This window comes from Acomys minous, assembly GCF_964271855.1.
Source record: "Acomys minous genome assembly, chromosome: 19".
Taxonomy (NCBI): Eukaryota; Metazoa; Chordata; class Mammalia; order Rodentia; family Muridae; genus Acomys; species Acomys minous.
Window position 1 is genome coordinate 52,713,564 of NC_140499.1, and position 25,056 is coordinate 52,738,619.

The 25,056-nt window shown below is 42.3% G+C and overlaps 1 protein-coding gene across 5 annotated transcripts in view; it reads right to left on the reverse strand.

Moving 5' to 3' along the window:
* The window catches only part of RXFP1 (relaxin family peptide receptor 1), a 128,710-nt gene that overhangs the window by 60,226 nt on the left and 43,428 nt on the right, over positions 1–25,056 (reverse strand). For all 5 annotated transcript variants that reach the window (XM_084769684.1, XM_084769686.1, XM_084769685.1 and 2 more), the window contains exon 3: positions 11,208–11,345. In XM_084769684.1, coding sequence (XP_084625810.1) covers positions 11,208–11,345 — 138 coding nt within the window. The remainder of the gene's footprint in view (positions 1–11,207; positions 11,346–25,056) is intronic.

Sequence of the window (25,056 nt, forward strand, 5' to 3'; positions counted from 1 at the left end):
TGTGGGCCACACTGGGTGTAGCTTGAGCATAGGAGACCTCAAAGCCCACCCCCACAGGGACACACTTTCTACAACCAGGCCACACCTACTCCAACAAGGCCACACCTCCTAATAGTGCCACTCCTTATGGGCCAAGCATTCAAACACATGAGCCTATGGGGTCATTCCTATTCAAACCACCACATCTCCTCTGTTTTTAACGTTTAAAAAAGACAAAATGGCCAACTTTGATGGTGTATTCTGAAGTGGGAACTGACTCCTGCCCACACTGCTGAGCACAGCTATCCTCCTGAGAGTGACATGAGAAGCTTATTTAAGAGGTTATGGGATATTTAGTGTTTCTGAATTTTAAAGGCAGGACAAATTAACATTAAGAGTCCTTGAATACACTTCTGTTTTCTAATCCTATTTAAAAAAAAAATATATATATCATCACCATCACAGCCCAAAATAGGCAGAGTTTATCTAGCTCTCATAGATTAGTAAATGCTGAGGCAGCATCAGAAAAACACCCTGTGGTGTTAAAGTTTTTCTTCTCTTAAATTCCTTGCAACCTCTGCCCCTTTCCTGTTTTAGAGAGCTAGACTTTCACCCTTCTATCATCTAAACAAGATGATGCAGAAGTTCAAAGGTTCACAGAGGAGTTAAATTCCTGGAATTTTATGTTCAAATGCTTAAGCCTGACATTTGATAATAAGCTTGCAAGCATGCTAAAGAGAAGCGTTGGGCTTTTCTGGTCACAAAGTAGAGAAGACACAGGACGGTTGGCAGAGCCCCTATTCCTGTATTAATTCTGGGTTATATTTTCCACACTGGATTCTGGAATAGGGCGACCTGGAGTCACAGGACAATTCTTGCAGAGACTGGCTTGACACTGGAGCAGCAGAATGGAGATGAATACAGAGGCTGAGGCAGCTGAGATGAACGTGACCACGAACATTTTCTAAGGGCACAGCTGGCTCAGGAGCAATGATGAGTTTCCCTTGGTCCCTGGAGAGCTAAGGATGTAGGCAAAGAAGACTGGGTGTGAAGGTGTCTGTGACGGGCTAGTTACCATTCAGAGGTGTTTGTGGCAGAAGACCAGGTTGATTCATGGCCATGCACATCTCAGGGCATTCTGTGGTTTCACATGATGACAGACAGCCAGACCTCAGTCCCTGTGGACCCCATATAGTATCCTGGTCCCATGGAGATTCCCAAGCTCAGCTGCAATCCCAGTAGAAGGGACATGGATGAGACTTTTAACTGTTTCCTGTCTCTTGGAAGGGTGGAGGGTTGTAATCATGACAGCCTTTGGCCACAGAGAAAGCTTTGCAGGAATAAGGGCTGCTATTCATTTGGAGAAGTGAGCTGACATTCCCAGTTTGTGTGCAGTACAGGGCTCCAGTTTCCCCACTTTAAAGGCACCAAAACCATTCCTTTCTCAAAGATCGTCACGAAGATCAAATGAGGCAAAAATACAGACTTAGAATAGTATTTTATATTTAGTAACTATGGTAAAAACACCAATTTTTATTCTTATCACCACACGTGCCATTTTAAATTTGGAGGTATAGCGGGTTTCTCATATACTACTTTTCTAAGAAGAAACTTAAAAATACTTTCCTTTTAAAAACCTTTAAAAATGTTCTAAATATTGTGTGGAGAGAGGCTTTATCCAATTTAAAATTTTGTCAACAAGAGCTTTGTTTGAAGTCAAAATCACACACTTATTAACATCATGGTCAGTGTTGTTCCACCTAGGCAAAACCAGAACATGGAAAGCTTCTTTGTTTGGATAACTATCCTTCAGAGGTCCACGTGCTAGTAAAGCTTTGATCCTTAGCCCATGACATCACTGAGAGGTGGATGGGAATCTTAAGAACTGGCACTGGGGCTGGAGAGATGGCTCAGCGGTTAAGAGCACTGACTGTTCATCCAGAGGTCCTGAGTTCAATTCCCAGCAACCATATGGTGGCTCACAACCATCTATGATGTGATTTGATGCCCTGTTCTGGCCTGCAGGTGTACATGCAGGCAGAGCATTGTATACATAACAAATAAATAAATCTTAAAAAAAAAAAAAAAGAACTGGGACTGAGTGGGAACTTTGAGCCACTTAGAATGGTCTTGAAGGGGACTCTAGTCCCTTTGGCCTTTGATACAACAGCAGTTTTCTGGCCATATGATCCTGTCATGACATTGTACCTTGACCTTGCTGTAGGCAAAACTGATCATGACCTGAAACCTCACAAGCTGTGACCCAAAATGAATTATTTTCTGCTAATAAGCTGATTATGTAAAGTGTCTGTTAGGGTAATGAGAAGCTAGCACATAAGCCAAATCGTTGAGGCTGAGATTCTGACTAAATTGTGCTGTCAGGGCACTTAGATAATCTCTCTGCATTTTCATCTTCCTTATTTATAGAGTGGATCTCTTCCAACATGTCCAATTACTGTGAGGATGAAATGAAAGGAATCATAGGAAAGACTTATATTGTGTCTGGCACACGCACTTACCCAAACATAGAAGATATTTTAGTTACAACTCTTATTAGATAAAATCAAATACTGCCAAGAGGGTAAGAAAAAAACAAAGGAAAGCTATTTGAACACAGGCTCTCCAGTGCATAGGGATATCTCCAAATCAAATTCAGTATTAACAATTGATGTCTTGAGGGAGGCACAAAGAAGAAGCAGCTAAGGTAAATTTTGGAAAGAGCTTGCTGATGTCCAAGTGTTGACTATCTCTCAGAGGTCCACGTGTTTAAAGGCTTGGTCCCATAGTGCTGCTAATGGCATCTTTATGTGGTGGAGCCAAGTTGGAGTCTACAGATGCTTGGGCATGTAGCCTAGAAGAGGGCTGTCGTCCCTTTCTATTTTTGTTTTGGACATGAAATGAATGGTTCTAGTCTGCCATGTGCCTCTGCTTGGCCCATGAATCATGGATTGGAACCCATAGGCTGGAATGGGCCCAACTGGTGTGTGAGCCAATTGTGAGTCCAAATAAACCTCTCTTCCTTCCTTGTAGGTTTCTTACTGATTTTTCTTGGGAATTAGTTACAAGGACAGGAGCAGCTGCAACAGAAATTCCATCAGTGATCACCCTCATCTTTGTGGGGAAGAGTCCCCTGGAAGCAGAGTGCAGTTTTCACTCTTCTGTCTAAGCTGACCTCTGCTTACTGATAACATGTTATTTCCATTTCATGTGTGTGATTATGAGGGGGAAGTCAGGAAAGTACTAGCACAACCAGATTCACAAAGACCTGGTGTACGACATACTAAGTTTTGTGCGCATGTGCCCAGTAATGTTATGCCACTAGCCTTTCTGGCTGGGGACAGCTGGCTACCCAGGGCCCAGACAGTTCTCAGAGGAAACAAAGAACACAGCTGGGGAGAAAGGCTCATGACTATCTAATAATGAAAAAATGCATTTAGCCCAGTTACATGTGAAACAAGCAGTCTGGAGCCAAAGTAACTCATGTATTTGACCCATGGACCCAGGAAACAACTTCCTCTGTATGAAACATCTAAGTGCAGGTACAGGGAGACCAGGGGCAGCCAAGGACCACTTCTACAGCATGGAGCCCTTTGGAGTTATCCAACCTTAGCCTGTTCAGTTTGCCTTTCCTTTCCTGTGCAGCTCATACTAAAGACTCTGGTCTGTGTCTTTCTCCTCCTTCTGTCTGTCCCCTAACCACCTGGGTGTCTTCCTTGGGTGCTCTGTGTGAGGACCTCGGCTTCCTGCTTCTATGAGTGTGAGGAATCTTCTCTATTCCTCTCCTGGGCCTCCCTTGTGGGTATGTATGAGTGACCATCACATAAAAGAACATAGAATATTAAAAAAAAAGGGTTTCAAATGTAGGGCAACTCTCTGTGAAGAGAATTTATTTTCATGGAGTTTATGCCATGTGCAGTAAAGTGTGAGGATGCTTCACTGGAAATAGTGTCTAGAATGTACCAAAATCCAGATTGCTTTCATTTGGACCAGGAATCAGGTCTAAAGAAGGTCTACCTTTTTCTATTACTTCTTCCCTGCCTTGACTGATATAACAAATTACTACACTCTGGTATACTGAAACCATAGAGATGTATTGTCTCATGACTTTGGAGGCCAGTGTCTAAACTCAAGGTGTCATCAGGGTTACACACACCTTTTAGGCTCTAGAAGATCTCTTCTTGCCTCTTTGAGCTGTTGCTTATTTTTGCTGTTCCAATAAAACCCCAGACTTTGTTCCTTTCTGCCCATGGCCACTACATCTCTGTAGCCATTTTCTATTCTTGCGAGGACACTCTCATTGGGTCTACTCTAATGGTTAAATATGAACATGGTATTAATCCCTGTCCTTATTGTTTTTGCAGAGGCTCTGCTTCTGAGTAAGGTCCGCTCTTGGGTTACAGTAGCACAGGAAACTTTGCTGGACATTGTCTCACTACTGTACATCATTCCAAATGTATCTGAAGAGGATGCATTCTGTTTCTTCTATGCCTTACAGAAATGCTAATGTGAAAACAGACAGAAACATATTCATTCCATTTCTGTGGATGATGCTGCAGAGGTGTAGAGGAAGTGAGAGATGTTCAAAGAGCAAGTCTAGCAAGGACATGCATGATGATTCTCTCTATGGAAGACTTGGCCTCCATAGTAGAGCAAGCATCCTAGCTTAGAATGAGGTGATATAGCTGATATGAGGGGTGGGGTGTGTGCTCTGTGTATTGGCGCTGCTTGTAAAACATGAGGAAATGTTGGAAATGCAGAGCTCTTTCAAGTTAAAATCTATTGTTGTGAATTGATCTCTCTCTCTCTCTCTCTCTCTCTCTCTCTCTCTCTCTCTCTCTCTCTCTCTCTCTCACACACACACACACACACACACACATTTGCCATGCAAGCTAATGGATCCCAGGGCCTTGCATGTGTGAGGCAAAAAGCTCCACCACTGAACTCCAATCCCAGCCATCACCTGGAAACTTGACACTATAACTTCCCACTTTGACTACTGAGTTGGCGCTCTAGGTTTGAAATGAACATGTGCACTTTCTAAATGAGATCTGTCAGTATTTTGTAATCACATTCCCTTGGTGTTTACCCAGGCACGTCTGCCCAAGTGTCTGTCTGATCATCTCTTTTTCTGCTTTGCAACCGACACACCACATTCCTGCTCTGATCACTTCGATTTTGTTTTGGCGTGTACTCAGCCTGTGTTTACGAAAAGTCTCAGGGGAGATGAAAACTGTATTAGTGACATGTAGCAAGTGTTCCTAACTGCTAAGCCACCTCTCTGTTCCCTCCATTAGTTATCTTTAGTGTTCATTGCTATGACAAAACATCTCACAAAAGCGATTTAGAGAAGGAAGGGCTTCTTTTGACTCACAGTTTAGGGTTCGATCCAGTTTGGCGGGCAGTACTGGAACTGGCAGTCGGAGTCTGAGCATCTGGTCACAATGTAACCATGTTAGGGAAGAGAAAGGTCAGGGCTTGCACATGGCTCCTGTTCCCTTTATTCCTTTGGCGCTTCAGACACGGGAAGGGGCTTTTCATGTTAGATGGCTGATCTCACTCCATGAACCCCATCTAGAAGGCCCCAATGGGAGTTCCCAGAAGTTTGTCTCTCAGATGAGTCTAGATCCTCTCAAACTGACAGGATTGGTCATCACAATTACAGACCACACTGGCCTCCAACTCGCAGATATCTGCTGCCTTTGATGAACTTTTGAGTAACATTTTACCTTGTATTTTCCCTTAAGGAAAACTGTCCTTTTCCACTGAAAAAGAACATATTACTTGACAATATACTTTTAATTGCAAATGACCATTCTAAAAAGTTACCTGTGGATTCATCTCATCCAAATTGGATAAAACATTTTATTTTACACAGTTGGAAATATACCTAAAACTGCCTCGCCAAATATGCATGGAGTTTATATATTCTGAAAAGACCACATTTATGGTTTAATTTAATTAGCATTAGCAAAAATTTAAATATAGATGTCTTAAAAATGAACAGCCTTGGGAGCATAAATTATCTAGATACTTGTAAGGAGCCAGCCATGATCGTGCCAACCGCACCCAATAATGGCACTGGTCTGTGTGCTGCTATCTGTAAACAATTGCCAGTACGCATGCGTTTGCTAGAGCTATCTCCAGTTGCCCCTCCCGTCAGGGGGACTATGCTAATTGTAACTACGCTTGTGTAAGCTGTTGACCTATCTGCATTCATATGTTAATTAGGCATTCTGCCTGAACCTGTGAGGTGTTAACAGGCCGCTTTAGATGGTATTTAAGTTCAAGCTCTAGGGGGGTTGGGGTCTTTCGCTTCAGCTTCAAGGGCGCTCCCAATAAAACGTGATTGAGAAGGATCCTGGTGTCGAGCGTTTTTCCTGCTGGCGGGAGGTCGCGTCAGATACTTGAAAAGGAAGAAGAAGAAGAAGAAGAAGAAGAAGAAGAAGAAGAAGAAGAAGAAGAAGAAGAAGAAGAAGAAGAAGAAGAAGAAACCAACCTCACAACTGGCCAAGGACATTAGAACAATGAGAGTCAGAAATAACTCAAGCTCCTAGTTTTTATCGCATGACCCTACAGATAGTGATGAAATTCCACTGCCCTTCCTGACTGTTTCAGACTACTCTAGCATGGACAGACAGCAACAGCATGGACTTGGACATCTTAGAGGTTTAGTCAGGGTTAACGTTTTAACATGTTATGATGAACTTGGGCAGGGGGCAGGGGTGGCACAAATGCATCATATTCATCTTCTGCTAAACATCTCCCACATAGCATTTCATTTAATTCTCTTCTAAAAAGATCTCTCTCTCTCTCTCTCTCTCTCTCTCTCTCTCTCTCTCTCTCTCTCTCTCTCTGTTGCTCTCAGAGGGAGTCAGATCCTTTGGAGCTGGAGTTAGAGGTGGTTCTGAGCTGTCTGATGTGTCCTCTGCAAGAGTGGCAAATGTTCTCAGTTGTCAAGCCATGTCTCCAGCCTTCATTGAGTCCTTTTAACAACCTGTGGCCACAGCTACTCTTTTATTGTCATTTTCAAAGAGAGGAGAAGAAGAGTCATTTACCACCCTTTGAAATCTTGGAAGCTGATGCAGCTGTATGGCATGCCTTAGTGTCTCTGTTTGGGTTGCTGCATGGGGAGCCTTGAGGAAGTCGCCTGATTAAGGATCATCACCACAAGGACCACTACTTACTAATACTATTTTTTAAAATATGGCATTTTAAAGGTTACCGCTAAAGCTAGAGTTTCCTTTATGCTGAGGACCCGCTTTTATTGGTGAATTCGAGACAGCTACCAGGCTTCTGCTTTCTGGACGCATTCCACTTGGTGGGACTCCACCTAGGACTGTGTCCAAATAGCAAGCAGGTGCAGAGAGAAGTGGCTGGCAGCATGCAGCTCGCTGCTACATTTTCAATTTTTTAAGAGCTGTGCAGCATTCAGTTACTTTAGCAAATGCTATTGTTTAAAATGTTTTCAGCCCTCTAACCCAAAGGTAAATGTAGTTTTCATTCACCAGTTTGCCTGTTGAAATTAAAGAGTTTTTTCCTATGCCTGTTCTAGCTCCTAAATAATTGACCCGGACCTGTTACATTTATTAATAAGCTTAAGGAACCATATCTGGGAAGATATTGATCTAGTCTAACCTGTCTATAGTAGCCTGGCCTACTCCCCAGCCATGTGTCCCATGCTGCTTGCCATCTATCTCACCCTGGAAGCTCCTTCTCCATCTTTGTCCTTATGCTGACTCCTCATGGCCCCTTGCTCTTCAAGGCCAGGCTATCTTATTCTTCTCCCCCCTGTCCCCCCACCACCTCAGGTCCCCAGACTCGGAATGGAAGTCTCACCCTAACTCTGCTGCCCTGATATTGGTTGTTCAGCTTCTTTATTAACTAATCAGAGATAATTAGGGAGTGAATTTTATACAACATTGAGACAGGAGATTCTTCAATAGCAATGGCAATACCAGAGTCTGTTAGCATTTAGTTCCCCGATGGTTCAGCAATTAGCAATCGAATATACAGACACATACCTTAATACAATGTGAATGAAGGTCACCTCTATATTGGCCCCTTTTAGTATAAGAAATGTTTTTTTCTTTAATACCATTAAACTATATACAATAAGAAAAAAAAGGGGGCCATATAGGAATAATAGCAAAAAAGGGTAGATTATTGAATCTACTTGTAGACTAAAGAGCATTAACAAGCCAAATAATTTACATTTGGTAATGACTTTGTATATTGATACAGATTTATGATGATATATTGGCATAGTGTGCTATATCTATGTATATATATAGAACATACATATATATATGTTTCAATTCTTGTACCTATGCAACCCATTTAATAATGCATTGTGAAGTTCTAATCCTTTTGAAAGCTACTACTACAAACTGTTTAAGATAATTAAGTAATGAAAGTTAGCAGTCAGCCAATCAAACTCTTGGACATGTTAGATACTAGTTTAGTTAATTATAGAAATAGGTTTTCTACATTGAGCAAATACTAATAGCTTAGAAACAAGCAATGTTTGCCTATTCAGATATACTACTATAGATAGATAGATTGTCTTCAAAAACTTCAGAGATATACTTAATATGGTATTATAAAGATGTTTATTAATAAAAAGCTTTGACAGTGAGACATGTCGGTTCTTGGCAGCACCCTCATTCTGCTTCCAAAGTGGAAAGCTATCCACTGGGGGAAAACTCTCTTTGCTTCAACTGCAGACAGCATGCCGTCCAAGCTATGGACAAGCAGGAACAGGAAGAAATTGATTGCCATGCTTTGCTAAGACAAGATAGGCAGTGTTTTCATGATTCCTGCTTCACAGAAATCCACTTGCTCTGCATTTCCTGTCTACTCAGGTAATATTTATTCCTTCTCAGGCCTCTGATGGGGTTGAAGACTAGATAGTTACAGTGTCACATATGAGCTTAAGTTGTGAAGGATCTAAGGAAGTGTTTTAGAGTCTAAGGAGATGTTTTAAGGATGGTATAAGCATGTTTAAAAGCTAGAGGATTTAAAGGATTGGATGGTAATAAAAAGGTGATTTAGGTACAGAACTTTGGGTTCACCAAGATAGATATATAGTAAAGTACTTTCTCCTATGTTGCCAAATACAAATGGACTGGACACTGTAAATGTAATTCTTATATAATAGTTTTCATAGTTGTTCTTATTGTTTATAGTTTATTATAATAAGATAAAGAGCCTTTTGTTGGACTAAAAGGGGAAAGTGTAGAGAGAATCTCTTGTGTACTGTATGGAAACATCACTTGTCAATAAAAAGCTGATGGCCTGTTAGCTGGGCCAGGAAATAGGAGGTAGAAGTTCTGGCAGAGAGAGAGAGAGGAACTCTGGGAAAAAGGCAGAGTCAGGAGATTTTGTCCACGGACTCTGAGAAGGAAGGACAGATGAAACTGAAGAGAGGTAACCAGCCATCTGGCAAACACGGAATAGAACAAATGGCTAATTTAAGTTATGAGATAGCCAGAGAATGAGTCAAAGCTTGTGGCCTAGGCATTTATTTATAAATAATACAGTCTTTGAGTCATATTTCAGGCACAGGGGCACAGGAACAAAATCCTTGCTTACAAATGCACAGTTACAAGTGTCTATGCTTTTTAACTTACTATATATGTAGAGAGAGTGTTCTAAGCTCAGTTCTGAAAAATACAACCAGGGTAAAGTTAATTAAACCGAACCAAAAAGGCCTGAGGCTGGAGAGTGTGGCTCTGTGGCTGACTATTTGCTCATGTTGGAGTTCAGTTCTGTCTGCTTGGCACAATAGTGAAACAGATGGTAGCCGTCACAAAGTAGGAGAAAGTGCAGCTTGCTACTCAGCCCCTTTAGGCCAGGTAGAGAGCTCAGCCAGGGGAGTCTTAGGGAGTGAAGGTGAGGACGTTAGTTAGTGTTTTATAGTTCTTGGCTATTGGCTTGGGAATCCCCACATGCAGGGGTTGGGTGAAAATAGTTACTTTATACCCCCTGAGGAAGATGACTTAGTTTTGTTTGTGATCATAAGATTCATTTACAAGAAATGACCGGTTCCTCCAAGGTTTGAGTGTTAGTTAGTTCTATGATATAAGCTGAGTGAAGTTTTGCTTACATGAAGTAGAGGTTTTTAAGCTTGGTCTCTCTCCAATTTTATTTGTAAAAAACAGAACAAAACAAAACAAAACAAAACAAAACAAAACAAAAAACAAAACTTAATTCATTCAGAGTGGTGCTTTATAAAACCTGGAACCAGAGTTTAGGCAAGGCCTTCAGCAGGCTTGTCATTCACAGGGTACTTCCAATGTTAGCATTGTAGGTATGTTTTTGTTGTCCAAAAATAGTATCTTATTTTCACACAAGTGAGAATATTATTAACTTGTGTGTTGATTAACAGATTAGTTTTGCAGTGAACCAGCTTCAGGGCATTCAAGTTGTTTTGATAAATTTGTACTTTAAAATTTCAGAAATTTGAACAACAATCCTAACTGTTATTTTCCAAATATTCTACTTGGCAAACATCTTCACTCGATGGCCTTGTAAAGTGGTTGTCAGGTTGTTGCTGGGACAAGTTAAGTCCCACTTACCTACCTTTGTTTCAGGGGTTCTCACATTTCCTCCCTAGCTGTATTTAGTAGAACACAGTATCTAATATATTGTGAGTCCCTCCCATATGCCTGGCACTTCCTAATCTTTTATACTTAATCTTCTCAAAGTCTTACAATGTAGGTACAATCATTAAACCCTTTTACAAAATGAGAAACCAAGGCACACAGATTTAAGAAATGTCCCCAAAGTTTCCATAATCGGTTAGTGCAATAGTTAGATGCAGTCTCCTGAGACCATATTCTCCATTTTGATACCATTGTGCTTAAAAGACATGACAGGCACAGGGCAAGCAGGTTTCTTGGCTTAAAAAACTTGACTGTGCTGAATAACTACTTTTCTGAAATATTAGGAGTAACACTAGAAAAACAGAGGGATCTGGGTGTGGCAGCTCATCACTATAAGGAACAGGAAGATTGTGTTAGTAAGATAGAGGTCCTCCTGAGTGACATCGTGAGCTCCAGACCAGTCTTACTTCAAAACCACAAACAATCAAACACAGACAAACAAACAGCCAGACAGAGTAGCTATTGAAGCTCATCAACTGCTTGTCAGCATGTACTCTGCATTCAATTCTCTTCCCAGTTAGAGTGGCCAGGCCTTGCTGGCTGTGCCTCTGTCTCCTCACTCACCACAGTTGTCCTCATCAGCTTGGTTTCCGCAGTCATCCACACCATTGCAGTGAAGCAGCTGAGGCAAGCACTTGGTGATGTTCCCACAGGGGAAAGAACCAATGGGACACCTGACATCCTGTGCACTTCCAGGAGTGACTAGGGGAAAAGGGGGAGAGACATGCCATTTGGAGAAGGTTAATACAAATGTTGCACCGAGGGTGGTTGTCTGTATCCTCTACCCCCTGCAGAGTTCCCACATATTTTGGCCCCTGATCTGGTTAGTGCAGAAACTTGGCATTACCATCTACGAGGGACATGGAGCTTTCCAGAGCCTCTGCCTCACTAGGGTGCTCATACCAGCTTCTCTTTCTAGAATTCTCTTGCCAGCCTGTCTTTCTTTGTCCACTGTCCCCATCCCTCTGCAAATGTCCAAGTGGTGGGGCTTGAACCTATGACCTACTGCATGCTAGGCAAGCATTTTACCACTAAACCATGTTTCCAGCTCCCAACTCTAGGAAATGTTTTCTCAGCTCTTCTTTTTAATGAAAGTATGCTCATATTTTAACTTCAGTTCCAGTTGTTTCTACTATAGAAAACTTTGTTTTTTTTTTTAAATAAAGAATTTATTATATCTTTACTATGGACTCTTCCCTGGTTTTAGAGGATGAAGAAGCAAATGCCACCTGCTCATTTTTCTGTTGTGGATGTTCCTAAGTATGACACCCTGGCAAGACTGTGCTGGGACACTGGCAAAACCCCAGCTGCTGTCCAGGCAAAGGCTGCCGCCTATTGGTAGGACACAACTGAACAAGTCTATTAATAATTCCCAATTGAGAGGTGCACAAAGAAACGAAACCTGTGCTGCCATGGACACTTAACTGCAGAGATCTGTACTGTGGGTGCAAGAAATTGGTCTGAGTGAACAGAGAGCAAAGCAAAGAGGAGAGTCAGTGGAGCAAGAGAAGGCAGGGGTGTGTGTGGAGGTGAGCAGGGGTGTGTGTGAGGTGAGCAGAGGAGGTGGTGGGGTGTAAGGAGAGATGTGGCACACGGCCCCTCACCAAAGCCTCGACATGCCATGCAGCTTAGCATCAGACCCGCTCACGACCACACCACCTTTTAGAGACCCATCCTGCATCTCAGCTCTGCTTCCCCATCTCATCCCTTCTCCAGTTCCTGGGAGCCCTGCAGGACCATTCTCTCTCTTAACACTTTCCTTGGAGAGCTAGAGTCCAGTCTTACCAGAATTCCTGCCTCAGACTATACTGTCTTGCTTCTAGGTGAGAGTCTACCTTTAAAAAAAAAAATTGAGACAGGGTTTTTTCTGTGTAGTCTTGGCTGTCCTGGACTTGCTTTGCTTTGTAGACCAGGCTGGGCTTGAACTCGCAGAGACCCACCTGTCTCTGCCTCCCCACATCCTGGGACTACAGGCATGTACCACCATGCCTGGCAGAGAGGGGGATAGCGGGGGAGGGAGTCTACTCTTACTAGGTAAATAATTATTTATTGATTGATAGAATATTAGTTACTATTTGAAATTATGTTGTTAGGACAAATGTGTTCTAAGTGTCCCAAGCCAATTTACAATGAAATGAGTTATACCCGGATGAGCACATAATAAAACAAAGAGGGCTGTGGGAACTTTGGAACTTCAAAGAGTTGGACACATAAATTCGTCCTTGCTAAACTCCAACTTAAAGCAAAGGCAGTTAACCAAAGGCCAATTACATTTTGGTCCTCAAATTCTCTTATGTATTTTTTTTTTCATCTTATGATGACACAAGAAAGAAACCAATTGTAACAAAGTCCCCGACACTGTCTGCCTCTTTAGAGGTTTGGTAAGGGAGGTGCTGAATAGAAAAATAAGGGATGCAGGCATAAGGAGCAACAGTTGTCCCTAGATTCTTGGGAGTAAACTTAAAGGAAGTTAGTGCCTTTGTCTTGAAGCTGTTGAAAGAATTGAAAGCTCCCGATACTTGAGAACTATTCAGTCTTGGAGGGTTAAGCATGCCGAGGTTAGATTTTACTCCTTAGAGCCATTTTCTTTGCACAACAGAGTAGAATGGAGGGTCCCTTTCCATATGCCTTTGTCCCCCCACAAGCAGAGCCTCTTCTACCATCAGAGCCTTCCATTAGAGTGGCGCATTTGTCAGACAAGATGAACCAACATTTCGTCATTGCCTGTCATTCACAGCATTGCTCATTCTTGGTCTTGACAAAGGGGATTTTGGCAAATGTACTCACCATGACTGGAGTGTTGGGACTCCAGGACCTGGAGAGGTGGCTCTGTGGCTAAGAGCACATCTCTCTTACAGAGGGCTTGGTCTTGGTCCCATCACCCATGTTAAGTGGCTCACAACTGCCTGTAACTCCAGCTGCGGGGAGACCCAGCACTACTGGCCGCTGTGGGCACCTGCACTCTTGTGCATTCTCCCACAGAGACATACACACATGCACCTGCGGCACCTCCACCCCAACTGGAAGAAATATGCTGAAGGAATTCTGACACCTGTGTCATGTGCTGTGCTGTGAATAGCATTCTCCCTTGTGGAGTTATCTTAAAATTTACCAACTCACTGTTTCTCCATAATGGTTGATTAAACCACAGTGGAAACTAAGGCTTGTGTATCCCAGAGCAGAGATATCAACACCACCTTTGTGTTGACATTGGTTTTTTTATTTTCTTCTTTACTCAACTTTAAAGAATGAGCTTTACAAATCAAGATTAAAACAAACAAACAAAAACTCCACCTTTGACAAATTGTCAGTCTCCAGCCCTAGCGACTGTTTTATGTTTTAGCTGGATGAACACTGCTGTGCTTTCATTTTTGCTGTTTTGAATATTCTGAGTCACTTGCTTTGGTGACTGCGATGTTCTTATGCTTGTTTTGTTGTCGAGGGTACTGGGGTTAAGCCCTGGGCCTCCAGAATGCTAAACACGCACTCTGCTGCTGAGATAAGGTCCCAGCTTATCTCTTAAATTTAAATTTATATTCAATGGCAGATACAGCCTTTTCAATGACAGTACCATGAAATTAGCCCATTTCCATAACACTGATACATTAGAGGCCTTAGATATAGATTATAATTGTAATACAAATAAGAATGTTAACTTGTAACTTTAGAGTCTCAAACTGACAGAGAACCTGCAAATACAGATCTTTTTATTTCCCTGCACTATCTGAGAGTGAAGTGCTCGCCTGCTATTTCCCTCAGACACTCTGATAAATCGTCCCTACAAGAAAAGACATTCTCTCCCACAGCATGACTCAACTGTCAACATCAGATTAACACTGATCTGCCATTCCCATGGAATCCGCAGCTTCTTTTCTGGCTGTGGGTTCCAAAGTAAAGAGCTCTAGTTTAGACTTACCCCTTGTGATGATTTATGACTTTAGTTTTATCTGGAGCCACTTTTGTTTCTTTTTTTTTTTTTTTTTAAATCATTATTATTGTGTGTGTGTGTGCATGATGTGGGTTTGAGTGGGCATGTGTGCCCCAGCACATGTGTGAAGGCCAGAGGGCAACTCTTTGGAGTCACTAAGTAAGCTCCAGGAAATTGAACTGGTGACAAGTACCCTAACCAGCTGAGCCATCTTACTGGCCTCTTCCCCACACCCCCCCCCCATCAACTTTCTCCATCTTTGGCAGCGGGAACAACCTCCAGCTGGCTTTGATCTCTCAAGCCTCAGCAGAACCCACTGGCTTCTGAGGACTTCCATGTTTTCTGACCCCGAGTGATGTTTCAGCATCATCTGTTTTCCCTGCTGTGGCTCTATAATCCACTATTTCTCTGCGTTCTGCCTCCTCTAAAGGTTGAATCATATTTAGAAACCGACACAAGGACTCCGGGTGTACACATTGCTACCAGAATGTCACTGCTCCCAGTGTCCTCAGCAGACACACTGGGCTGTATAGTTATTCAGACCTGTGCATGCAGACAGCTGCATTTACTTAGCAGGACATCTCTTGATAATGAACTACGAGCCCCGTCCCATGCAGTAACACAAAAATAAGGCTAGTTTTCCCCTCTTGAGTTTCTCGCCCTGCGTTTCTAAGAGCAAGGAGCCCACTTTCCATTACCTCAATGTAACTATCCTGACAACTGTCCTCCCCACTGTGGACCCCTGTCACTGCAGAGAATCTCTAAAACGGCCCCTCTGCTTGTCACTCCTATTCCATCTCAGTGCAGAATACCTTCCTATGGGCCACCAAAAAGACAGGATTGCTCAGGACAAAGGACCAGGAAGCAGTGCCCTTGGAAAGTTCTGGAGACACTGAAAGTAACATGTAAAGAAGTGGGAAGAGCAGTCCCTTCGATTGTGGCCATGTCTGCTCACGGCAGTGGAACCCGTGCTGTCGTGGGCCTGATAAATACAAAGCAAAACCTCTCTGGAAAGGTGCCCAAAGGCTTGCAAAGCAACCATCCATAGGAAAACAAGTCATCCTATCTGACACCTGACTATCCAGATGCCCCGTGGTCGTATCTAGCTTTGTCCCAGGACAACAATGTGACGGAAAAAAATGAAAGGCTTTGAAATGGGAAAACCGCACAAGGTGACTGAATGGAGTTATCTTTTTCTTTTTTTTACTTTTAATTTAATTTTTAACTTTTAATAATTAATTTTAATTGTAAGTTTCACATCATGCGTCCCAGTCCTACTCAGCTCCCTGTCCCTTCATATTCACCCTCTGCCTGTGCAATCTCCCCCCAAAAGAAAATAAAAACCAAAATTAAAAAAAAAAAACCCAAAACATTAAAAAACAAATCTCATCATGGAAGCTGTAGTGTGTCTCACAGTGCACCCTTCTGCCTACACATCTTTACTTGCAATTGTTCATTGCAATGAGTCATTGGTCTGGTTCCAAGGCTTCTGGTTTCTGCTACACTATGAATACTGAATCTTCCATGGGATTCCTCTTGAATATCCCATTGCTGACCTGTGTCATGGAGATCCTGCAGCTTTTGATATGCAAGACCAGCCCTTTCCCGTGCTCCAGCAGTTCATAGAGGAGGTAGATATGGGGTAGGCCAACTCAAAGCCCTTGATCTGGGCCTGGGTGGTAGCTAAGCTGGTCAGCCTGCCAGCTCTCCTGCATCACCATCACTAGGCAAGCTCTCCAGCACTGCCCAGGCAAGCTCACCCAATGCTGCAGCCAGCAAGGGTCTATTCTCCTTCATGTTGGCTCCCCTGCCCACCACAGGGAGAGAGAGGGGAACGGACTTATCTTGACCTCACATCTTTTTGGGGCCATTTGTTTTTGTTTTCTTTGTGACTCTGATATATCAAAATTCAAATAACTATTGTCCTTAGAAGTACAGATTTTCTGTGATAGAAATGAGATGGTGAAACACATCTATTATTGTTCCATGATATTGGTTAATTTTGTATGCTTTTATTCCAGCATTCCTACTGGCTAAGCACACAACACAACACACACACACACACACACACACACACACACACACACACACACAACCTCTACTTGCTTGTCTGAGATGAAGCTCTGGCTGACTTATACAATTCTCTCTTAGAAGGACATGTTTTTTTTTTTGTTTTGTTTTTTGTTTTTTGTTTTGTCTTTCTGTTTCTTAGATATTCTTTTCTTTAAAAAAATTGTGTGTGTATGTGTGTGTGTGTGTGTACCTAGGAGGTCAGTAAATGGTGATGGATACCCTGAAGCTGAAGGTACAGGCAGTTATTAGTTGCTCAGCCATGATGCATGGAAGAAACGTGGGTGCCCTGGAAAACAGTTAAGAAACTGTTGAATCATTTCTCCAGCCCCAGGTATTCTTGGCTTTTTTTTTTTGTTACAGAGTTTCCCTGTGTAGCCTTGGCTGTCCTAGATTTGCTTTTTAGACTAGGCTAGCCTCAAACTCACAGTGATCCACTTGCCTCTGCCTCCTGAGTGCTGGGATTAAAGGCGAGAGCCAGCCCCAGGTGTTCTTGGTTTTGCTCTTTCTCTTCTCCCCTTTGAGACAAAGATCCTCTCTGGCCTGATGAGATTCACAACCCGGTCCCCGCCCGCCCCACCCCCCACCTCCGTCTCACCCCCCAGCATCTTTCCTGCTTTCCTGGTGCCTAGGCAGATGGAAGCAAAGAGACACTTTGGTCACGTGGAGATTATGGGACTGGCATGGACTCTGTGTGAGGGAATGGGCCCCAGGAGCCCCGGGGCCTGAAGGTCACATTCTCCACACAAACTGTGGAGGGGCAGCAGAAAGAGCAGAGCCTGGGCCCTTCTGCTTCTTGCTTTCTGACTCCACGCCAGTAGCCCCAGGTTATGGAGGAAAGAGAGTACCATACCCAGACTAGCCGATGGACAGGACATTCTCCACTGTTGAGTGGAGAAGGAGATCTGACTTTCACACAAACTCTGGTGCCCCATATTTGACCATGTCCCTTGGATGGAGACGCCGGGGTGCACTCAGAGGAAGGATAATCGGTCACTAAGGAGAGACTTGATACCCTATGAGCATATACAGGGGGAAGAGGTCCCCTTCAGACACAGACATAGGGGAGGGGAGTAGGGGGGAAGTGGGAGGAAGGGAGGAATGGGAGGATACAAGGGTTGGGCTAACAACTGAGATGTAATATGGATAAATTAATTAAAAAAATTAAAAAAATAAACTTTATAACACCCTGAAAACTTTATACCTTGGTTTTCTATGAATGAACAGTCACAGTTCTGAGGTTCCTTTGGTATATGTGTGTATATCTATCTATATCTATATATCTATATCTATATATATATTTATCTATCTATCTATCTATCTATCTATCTATCTATCTATCTATCTATCTCAGGGTCTCACTATGTAGCTCTGGCCTTTAACTGAGAATTCTTTCTGCTTCTGCCTCCTGAGTGCTGAGATTAAATGCATGCTTGCATATCCATGCCCAGATGTATTTCTTCTTTCGAGAACTATTCAGTTCATTTGCTCATTTGTTTATAGGATTTTTTTTTTAATCTTTGATTTTTTGAGTGCTTTTTAGACGCTAGACACAAATCCCCTGGCAGGGACTCTCTTGTTCTGTAGGCAGTCTCCATACTCTGTTGGTTGTTTTGACAGCAGAAATTGTTCCCCCTGAATCACTTGAGTTTTCTCTTTCTTGGAAGTTCTTTGAGATTGGATAGCTGTTCAAAGAGATGAACAATCATGTCTACTGATTATCAAGTGAGAAGTAAGGAGCTTGGTGAGCGCCAGCTTTTTGTTTTGTGTTTTTGTTGCCATTTCTGTATGATTGCACCGTGTCCTGGGATCTGTGTGACACAGGGAAGGAAAGCAGCTGTACCCTGTGTGGCTCTGGAGTCTTCTCACTGAGTGTGGTGTGAGTCAAAGACTGAAGGTGGAGAGGAAGGAATGAAGGGGCAGGGAAGAAGGAAACATTCCCTTTTGCTTGCTTGACTTCACTCTTGCTGTCAAATTCACCTGTGTTGTTGCCACTGCTTTAGTCCTTTCCTGATATGACCAGCTAACCTGAACTTCCAAAGTCTACTGAGGACCAGCAGTTCTCCCAGGAATCCTCCTGGCTTTCTGTGCCATATTGAGAAAGTGGAGACATCCATTTGATGGGCAGAGCAACTTGCATATTCTCAGCCTCTTCAGTGTGAGGTAGCTGTTGTTAGAGCACCTAGACCTTATTCTGTAAATCAATCTAATACACCCCCCATGAGTCAATTATGTTCTTCCGGGGAGCCCTGACTAATACACCTTCCATGAAGCTCAGACTAGAGGTAGCCACAATTATATATGCCTGGGGAAATCCTTGTCAGAATGTAGAGCGTGTTGTGGTCATGTAGAAGGTAGAGGCCAGGGATGCTGATAAACATACTACATTCATAGGACAGTTCATCTTTCCTAAAATCTCAGAAAAGCCTAGGTTGAGAGATGCTGAGCTAGGGATAGAGTAGTTGGCTTTCCATAATTGTTACAAAACATGTGAAAAAAAAATCATTCTAAAACAAGAAAAGGCTTATTTGGTTCAAAGCTTTGGAGGTGTCAGTCCATGGCCATTGGCCTATTGTATAGGGCAATAAATACATCATGGTGGAGTGTATGCCAGAGGAAGGTGCCTACCTAATTGTGGGTAGTCAGCAAAAGAGGGAGAAGAAAGAGCGAGGGTCCTGACAGCCTCTTCAGAGCCACATCCCCAATGACCTAACATCCTTTCACGGGACCCTACCTCTTAAAGATTCTGCCACCTCCCATCATCAGTGTCACTGTCTGGTGACCAAGCCTAAAGTACACCCCGGGAGACACTCTCTCAAACCACAGCAATGCGTAATAGAAATATCCACAGACTGCTCACTGTAGAACAGGAAGTTAACTATCTTTCTGGCTCCTTGCCTTGTAGTTTGGATTTTATAATTGGTCCCCAGAGAATTCAGAAGTAGCTGGACATTAGTAGGGGAGGAGTGCAGCTGTTCTGCCCTTTTGGAAGCAGCAATGGTTTCTGTTTCAGACAAGTGGCTTGGGAAAGAGACTGAAGTTTATGTCACTAGTGCCAGAGGTGGAAAATCCATGCTAGTGATAAGGAATCATTTAATAACTGTATGGATTGTTCAAGAAGGGGCTGAGTCACTGAAATAATTTCGAGAGGTCTTGAGAAGTTAGAAAATTCAAGTCCATCCTGCTCCAGGGAAGGACAGCCACAGAATATTTTCAGGAAGCACCTATTAGCTCCACAAGCCTATGAATAACAGGAACAGATGCTACAGGAAACTAAGAGACTATTTTAGACTTTGTGTAAGTTTTAAGGTCTGCGTGTTGTGCATTCACAAAACCACCTTGATGTGGTAAATCTTTATTGAGTGACTAAGTGTCTGACCAGAATAGACAAGACTTTTGAATCTGGATTTTGTTAATGTGTAGCAGTTGGAATTTATACCTAAGGAGACTTAAAGCATGATTCCACTTTGTGGGGGAGGAGCATGTGGGGCTCAGAGAAAAATGAGACCCTAAAGCAGTGCTTCTCAACCTGTGGGTGGTGACTCCTTTGACAACTCTCTGTCTCCAAAACTAGTTACATTACAGTTCATAACAGTAGCAAAATTACAGTTAAGAAGTAGCAATAAAATAATATTATGGTTGGGGGGTCACCATACTATGAGGAACTATGTTAAAGCATCCCAGTATTAGGAAGGTGGAGAACCACTGCCCTAAAGTGAAGTCAGCAGTGTGCTCAGAAGCACAGGTTCTGATGTTCTTTTGCCTTCTGCCTCTCACTGCTCATTTTTCTTCATTTTCCCTAGACAAAGCATAGAAACTGGGATTCTTCTTCCCCATGGTAGGTCATAGAAATCAGAACTTTCCCAAAAGTCAGCAATACAACCTAAAAATACTTCCCTGACTTTCTCTTGTTTTTCTGTGTAAGTGCAGCTGTAAAGAGCTTCTGTGACCTGTCCTTGTCCCACAGTAGGTCAGAGATCTTCTGTGGGATGCCTGCCATACTTGAGAAGAAGAAATGCTTAACAGAGAGGCTAAGAAGAGTGCAAGTACACAGATCTTCCAGATCTCCTCCCTACCAAGTCTGTTCCCCTCAGATCAGACCCCTTTTTGTACAATCACATTTTCACATAGCTGTCAATAGGTCCTTGAGCCTATAGACAAAGTTAGAAAAGTACAGTCAAATTTCCCTTATGAACAAGATGCAAACTTTCTCAATAAAATACTTTCACACCAAGCCAAGAATACATTAAAAAAAGATTATTCTCTATATTCAAGTAGTTTTGATTCCAGAAAGAGGGGAATGGTCCAACACAGGCAAGCTGATAGATGCAATCTTCCTCAGAAGCAAGCTGAAAGACAAGACAGAAAACCACATACTCATCCTGATAGATGCAATCCTCCTCATAAACAGACAGAAAACCACATAATCATCTCAGATGCAGAAAAGACCTTTGACAAATCCAACATTCCTTCATGATAAAAGTCTTAGAGAGCCTGGGAATACAGGTAGCATACTATAACATAGTAAAGGTATTTACAGCAAGCCCATAGCCAACATCAGCCTAAATGGATAGAAACTAAAATCCAGAACAAGATAAGACGTATACTTTTTCCATATCAATTCAGTATAGCATTTGAAGTCTTAGCTAGAACAATAAAATAGCCAAAGAAGATCAAGGGCTTATAATTAGGAATTGAAGATTTCAAAATATCTTTATTTGCAGATGACGTGATTGTATGTATAAATGACCCTGAAGACTCCATCAGGAAACTTCTATGGCTGATAAACATTTCCAGCAAAGTAACAGGATACAAACTTAACTCCCCCCATCAGTAACCTTTCTATGTAATTGAAGAAAAATCAAGGAAACAATAACTTTCATAGTATCCTCAAAAATAATTTGTTTTAAGACATTGAAGAAATAAATTGAAGAAGATATCATCAGAGAGGAAGATCTCCCATGCTCACGGATTGGTAGAATTAACACAGCATTGAATTCATCCTACCAAAAGCAATCTACAGATCCAAGACAATCTCAAACATAACTCTCCACCGGAAACTGAGCAAGTAAATTTCAGCTTCATATGGAAACACACACACACACACACACACACACACACACACACACACACACACACAAACCTAGCATAGCTAAAACAATCCTGAATAATAAAAGAACTGCTGGGAGGTATCAGCATCCCAGATTTCAAGTTATACTACAGAGCTATAGTAATAAAAACGGTGTGGTATTGACATAAAACAAACATATTGATCTATGGAATTTAAGACCTAGACATTAATCCACATGTCTATGGGTACCTGGTTTTTGACAAAGAATTCAGATAAATCTTGAATAAAAATTCACTGATTAAAAAAAAAAAGCATCTTCAACAATTTGTGATGCTTAAACTGGAAAGTTGCATATAGAATCCAAATAGATTCATACTACTCACTCTCTACAAAGCTTAACTCCAAATTAACCAAAGACCTCAACATAAGGCCAGATACTCTGGATCTGATAAAAGAGAAAGTAGGGGATAGCTTTGGACTCATTGGCAATGGAAAAGCCTTTCTGCACAGACACTGTTAACATAGGCGCCAAGAGCAACAATTAATAAATGGGACCTCCATGAACAGAGTGGCAGGCTACAGAATGGGGAAAGATCTTTACCAATTACACTTCCAAATAGAGAATACTATCCAAAATATATAAAGAAATAAAAACCTGGAAATCAATTAAAAAAGGGGGGGAGATTGGAGAGGTGGCTCAGCATTTAAGGTCAGTAGCTACTCTTCCAAGGACCCAGTTTCAATTCCCAATACCCTTCTGGCAACTCACAATTGTCTGTAACTCCAGTTCCATGGGATCCGCTACTGTCACACAGGCATACATGCAGGCAAAACATCAATGCACATAAAGTAAAAATAAATAAAAAGAAAACAAATAATCCAATGTAAAAATGGGGGTATTGCTCTGTGATCGTGGCGTATGCCTTTAGTCCCAGCACTGGGGAGGCAGAGGCAGGTGAATCTCTGTGAGTTCAAGGCCAGCTTCGTCAGTAAGTTGTTTATTAGTATGATTACAGTGCTGGAGTTTGAAACGAGAGCCTTTGACCATCTCGGGCAAGCATCTTTTTACAGAGCTACATCCCTAATTTTTATTTTAAAGATATGCATTTCTAGTTTACAATATTGTATGCGTATTTGGGATATAATGACATATAGTGGAATTGTTAAAATCAATCCAAGCATTTATTTATTATTTATTTGTTTATGATATATGTATTTGTTATTTAAAATCTACGCTAGGTGATTTCCAATCATATAACACATGGTTACTAACCTTAGAGATTATGCTTTCTAATAGATCCGAAACAAATTCATCCTAACTCAAGTGTTCACATTTTGGCCCATATGGTGTCTGCTGCGATACTCTGGTACCCGCCATTCTGCTCTCTTCTTGTGCTCATTTGACGCTTGTAGGCTCCACACATCAGTCAGGTTGTGCAGATTGTCTTTTTGTCCCTGGCTTAGTTTACTTAGCAAAATGTCTTCCGGGATCATCCACGTTGTCACAAATGATAATATTTCTTCCTTTTATTTTGTAAGTTTATACACACACACACACACACACACACACACACACACATCACACACACACACATATATATATTTGTTTGTTTGTTTGAGACAGGGTTCCTCTGTGTAGCCCGAGCTGTCCTAGAACTTACTCTATAGACCAGGCTGGCCTCAAACTCACAGAGATCCTCCCAAGGGCTGGGATTAAAGGCATACACCACCACCACCTGGCTTGCAAGTTCATTTTTTAAAATTGTAGTTATTATTATTACCTGTATTCGTGATATGTGTGCAGACACACATAGCATGGCTTATAAAGTCAGAGAAGAACTTTGAGGAGTCAGTTCTCCCCTTGGGTTGTGGGGCTTGGACTCAGTCTGCCAGGCTGCAGGGTTGGCACCTATACTCAACCATCTCCATAGCCCAAGATTTCATTTTCTCTTAAAGTTATGTTTTCCCTCGAGCTGTGAATGAACCATCATGACTGCGGCCTACCTTTAAACACTCCCAGTTCTGTTCTTTCTCTTTTCACTCTGATGGGTGCTTTGTGCATTGTCTTACGTAAACAGGCTGAGCATGCCACATGCCTGCTTCACCCTTGTCACAGCTCTTGTCAAGCATGGTTAACAGCATTTATGCTGATTTTATGAGTCCACAGCCACAGCACAGAGAAGCAAACTGCTCGGGGGCCTTGGGAACTTGTCAGTGGGGACATGGATTTAGACGTATGTCCGTCTGATCCTGAGAATGGAGTCTTGTTTAGCATTCTTTACACCATGTCTTTATGAGTCTCCATACCCATATCAAATGTTCATGGAATGTTCTAGACTATCTCCATCCACCCCACCCAGTCTTTCCCATCATAACCAAGGCTGACTTTATTTTCTATTTCTTGCCTAATTTTATTCCTGTAGGTGCTCTGTCCACTCTCTGAAAGCCTTCACTGCAAAGATAAGAAAGAAATCAGTTTCTTCTCATTTGTTTGCTCGGGGATTGCATAGCTATTTCCCATCCAGGCCCAAAGGGGAAAGAAAAATCCTGAATCAAAACAAACCTTTTCTTATTATTTCCCTGCGGAAATGTTGAAGAAGCAAACCCTATCAACTCCACTCATGGCTCATGAGGAACACTGGCTTCGGTGAAGACCATGGTCATACGATTTAAACTTTATAAACTTTATAAACGTGAAGGGTGGTGGAATGGCAAGGACAGAAAAGCCTTTGACCCCTGTGCTGGTCTGAACTACTGACTTGATGTACCCACGTGTGTGTGAAAAAAAAAATCTTTATTTAACTTACTCTTGCTTGGTATTTCTCTTTGTTGCACCCAGAATGCATTCCCACCAATCTTGAGGGGATTGAGGGCAATCATCTGGCTCCCTCCTGGAGGAGAACAAAGGAGCTGTAAAGTGGGTTCTTTTAGACCCCTAAAATCAATTGTCTCAAGGCCAAGGCAAGGAGTCGGATTAGAGAGGATCATTCTTTAGAAGTGATGCTGTGGGCTGTGGAGATGGCTGGGTGAAGATTTTCGCCATGCAAGTATGAAGAGTTATGTTTGGATTCTCAGCACCTACAGGAAGAGCTTGCTATGGTAGCCTCTGCCTGTTAACTCCAGCGTTTTGGGAGACACAGAATGTCCTTGGATTAGCCTAGTCTAGGGGAGTCCAAGTTCAACCTCAAAAAATAAGGTGGGGAGTGAGTGAAGAAGACACCCAGTGCTGTTTCTACATTAGTATACATGTGAACACATTTAGCTCTTCACACATGGACATGCACACATAGACATCATTACTCCACAAAATGACCTTGAGAGCTAGAGAAGGTGAGTGATGTTTC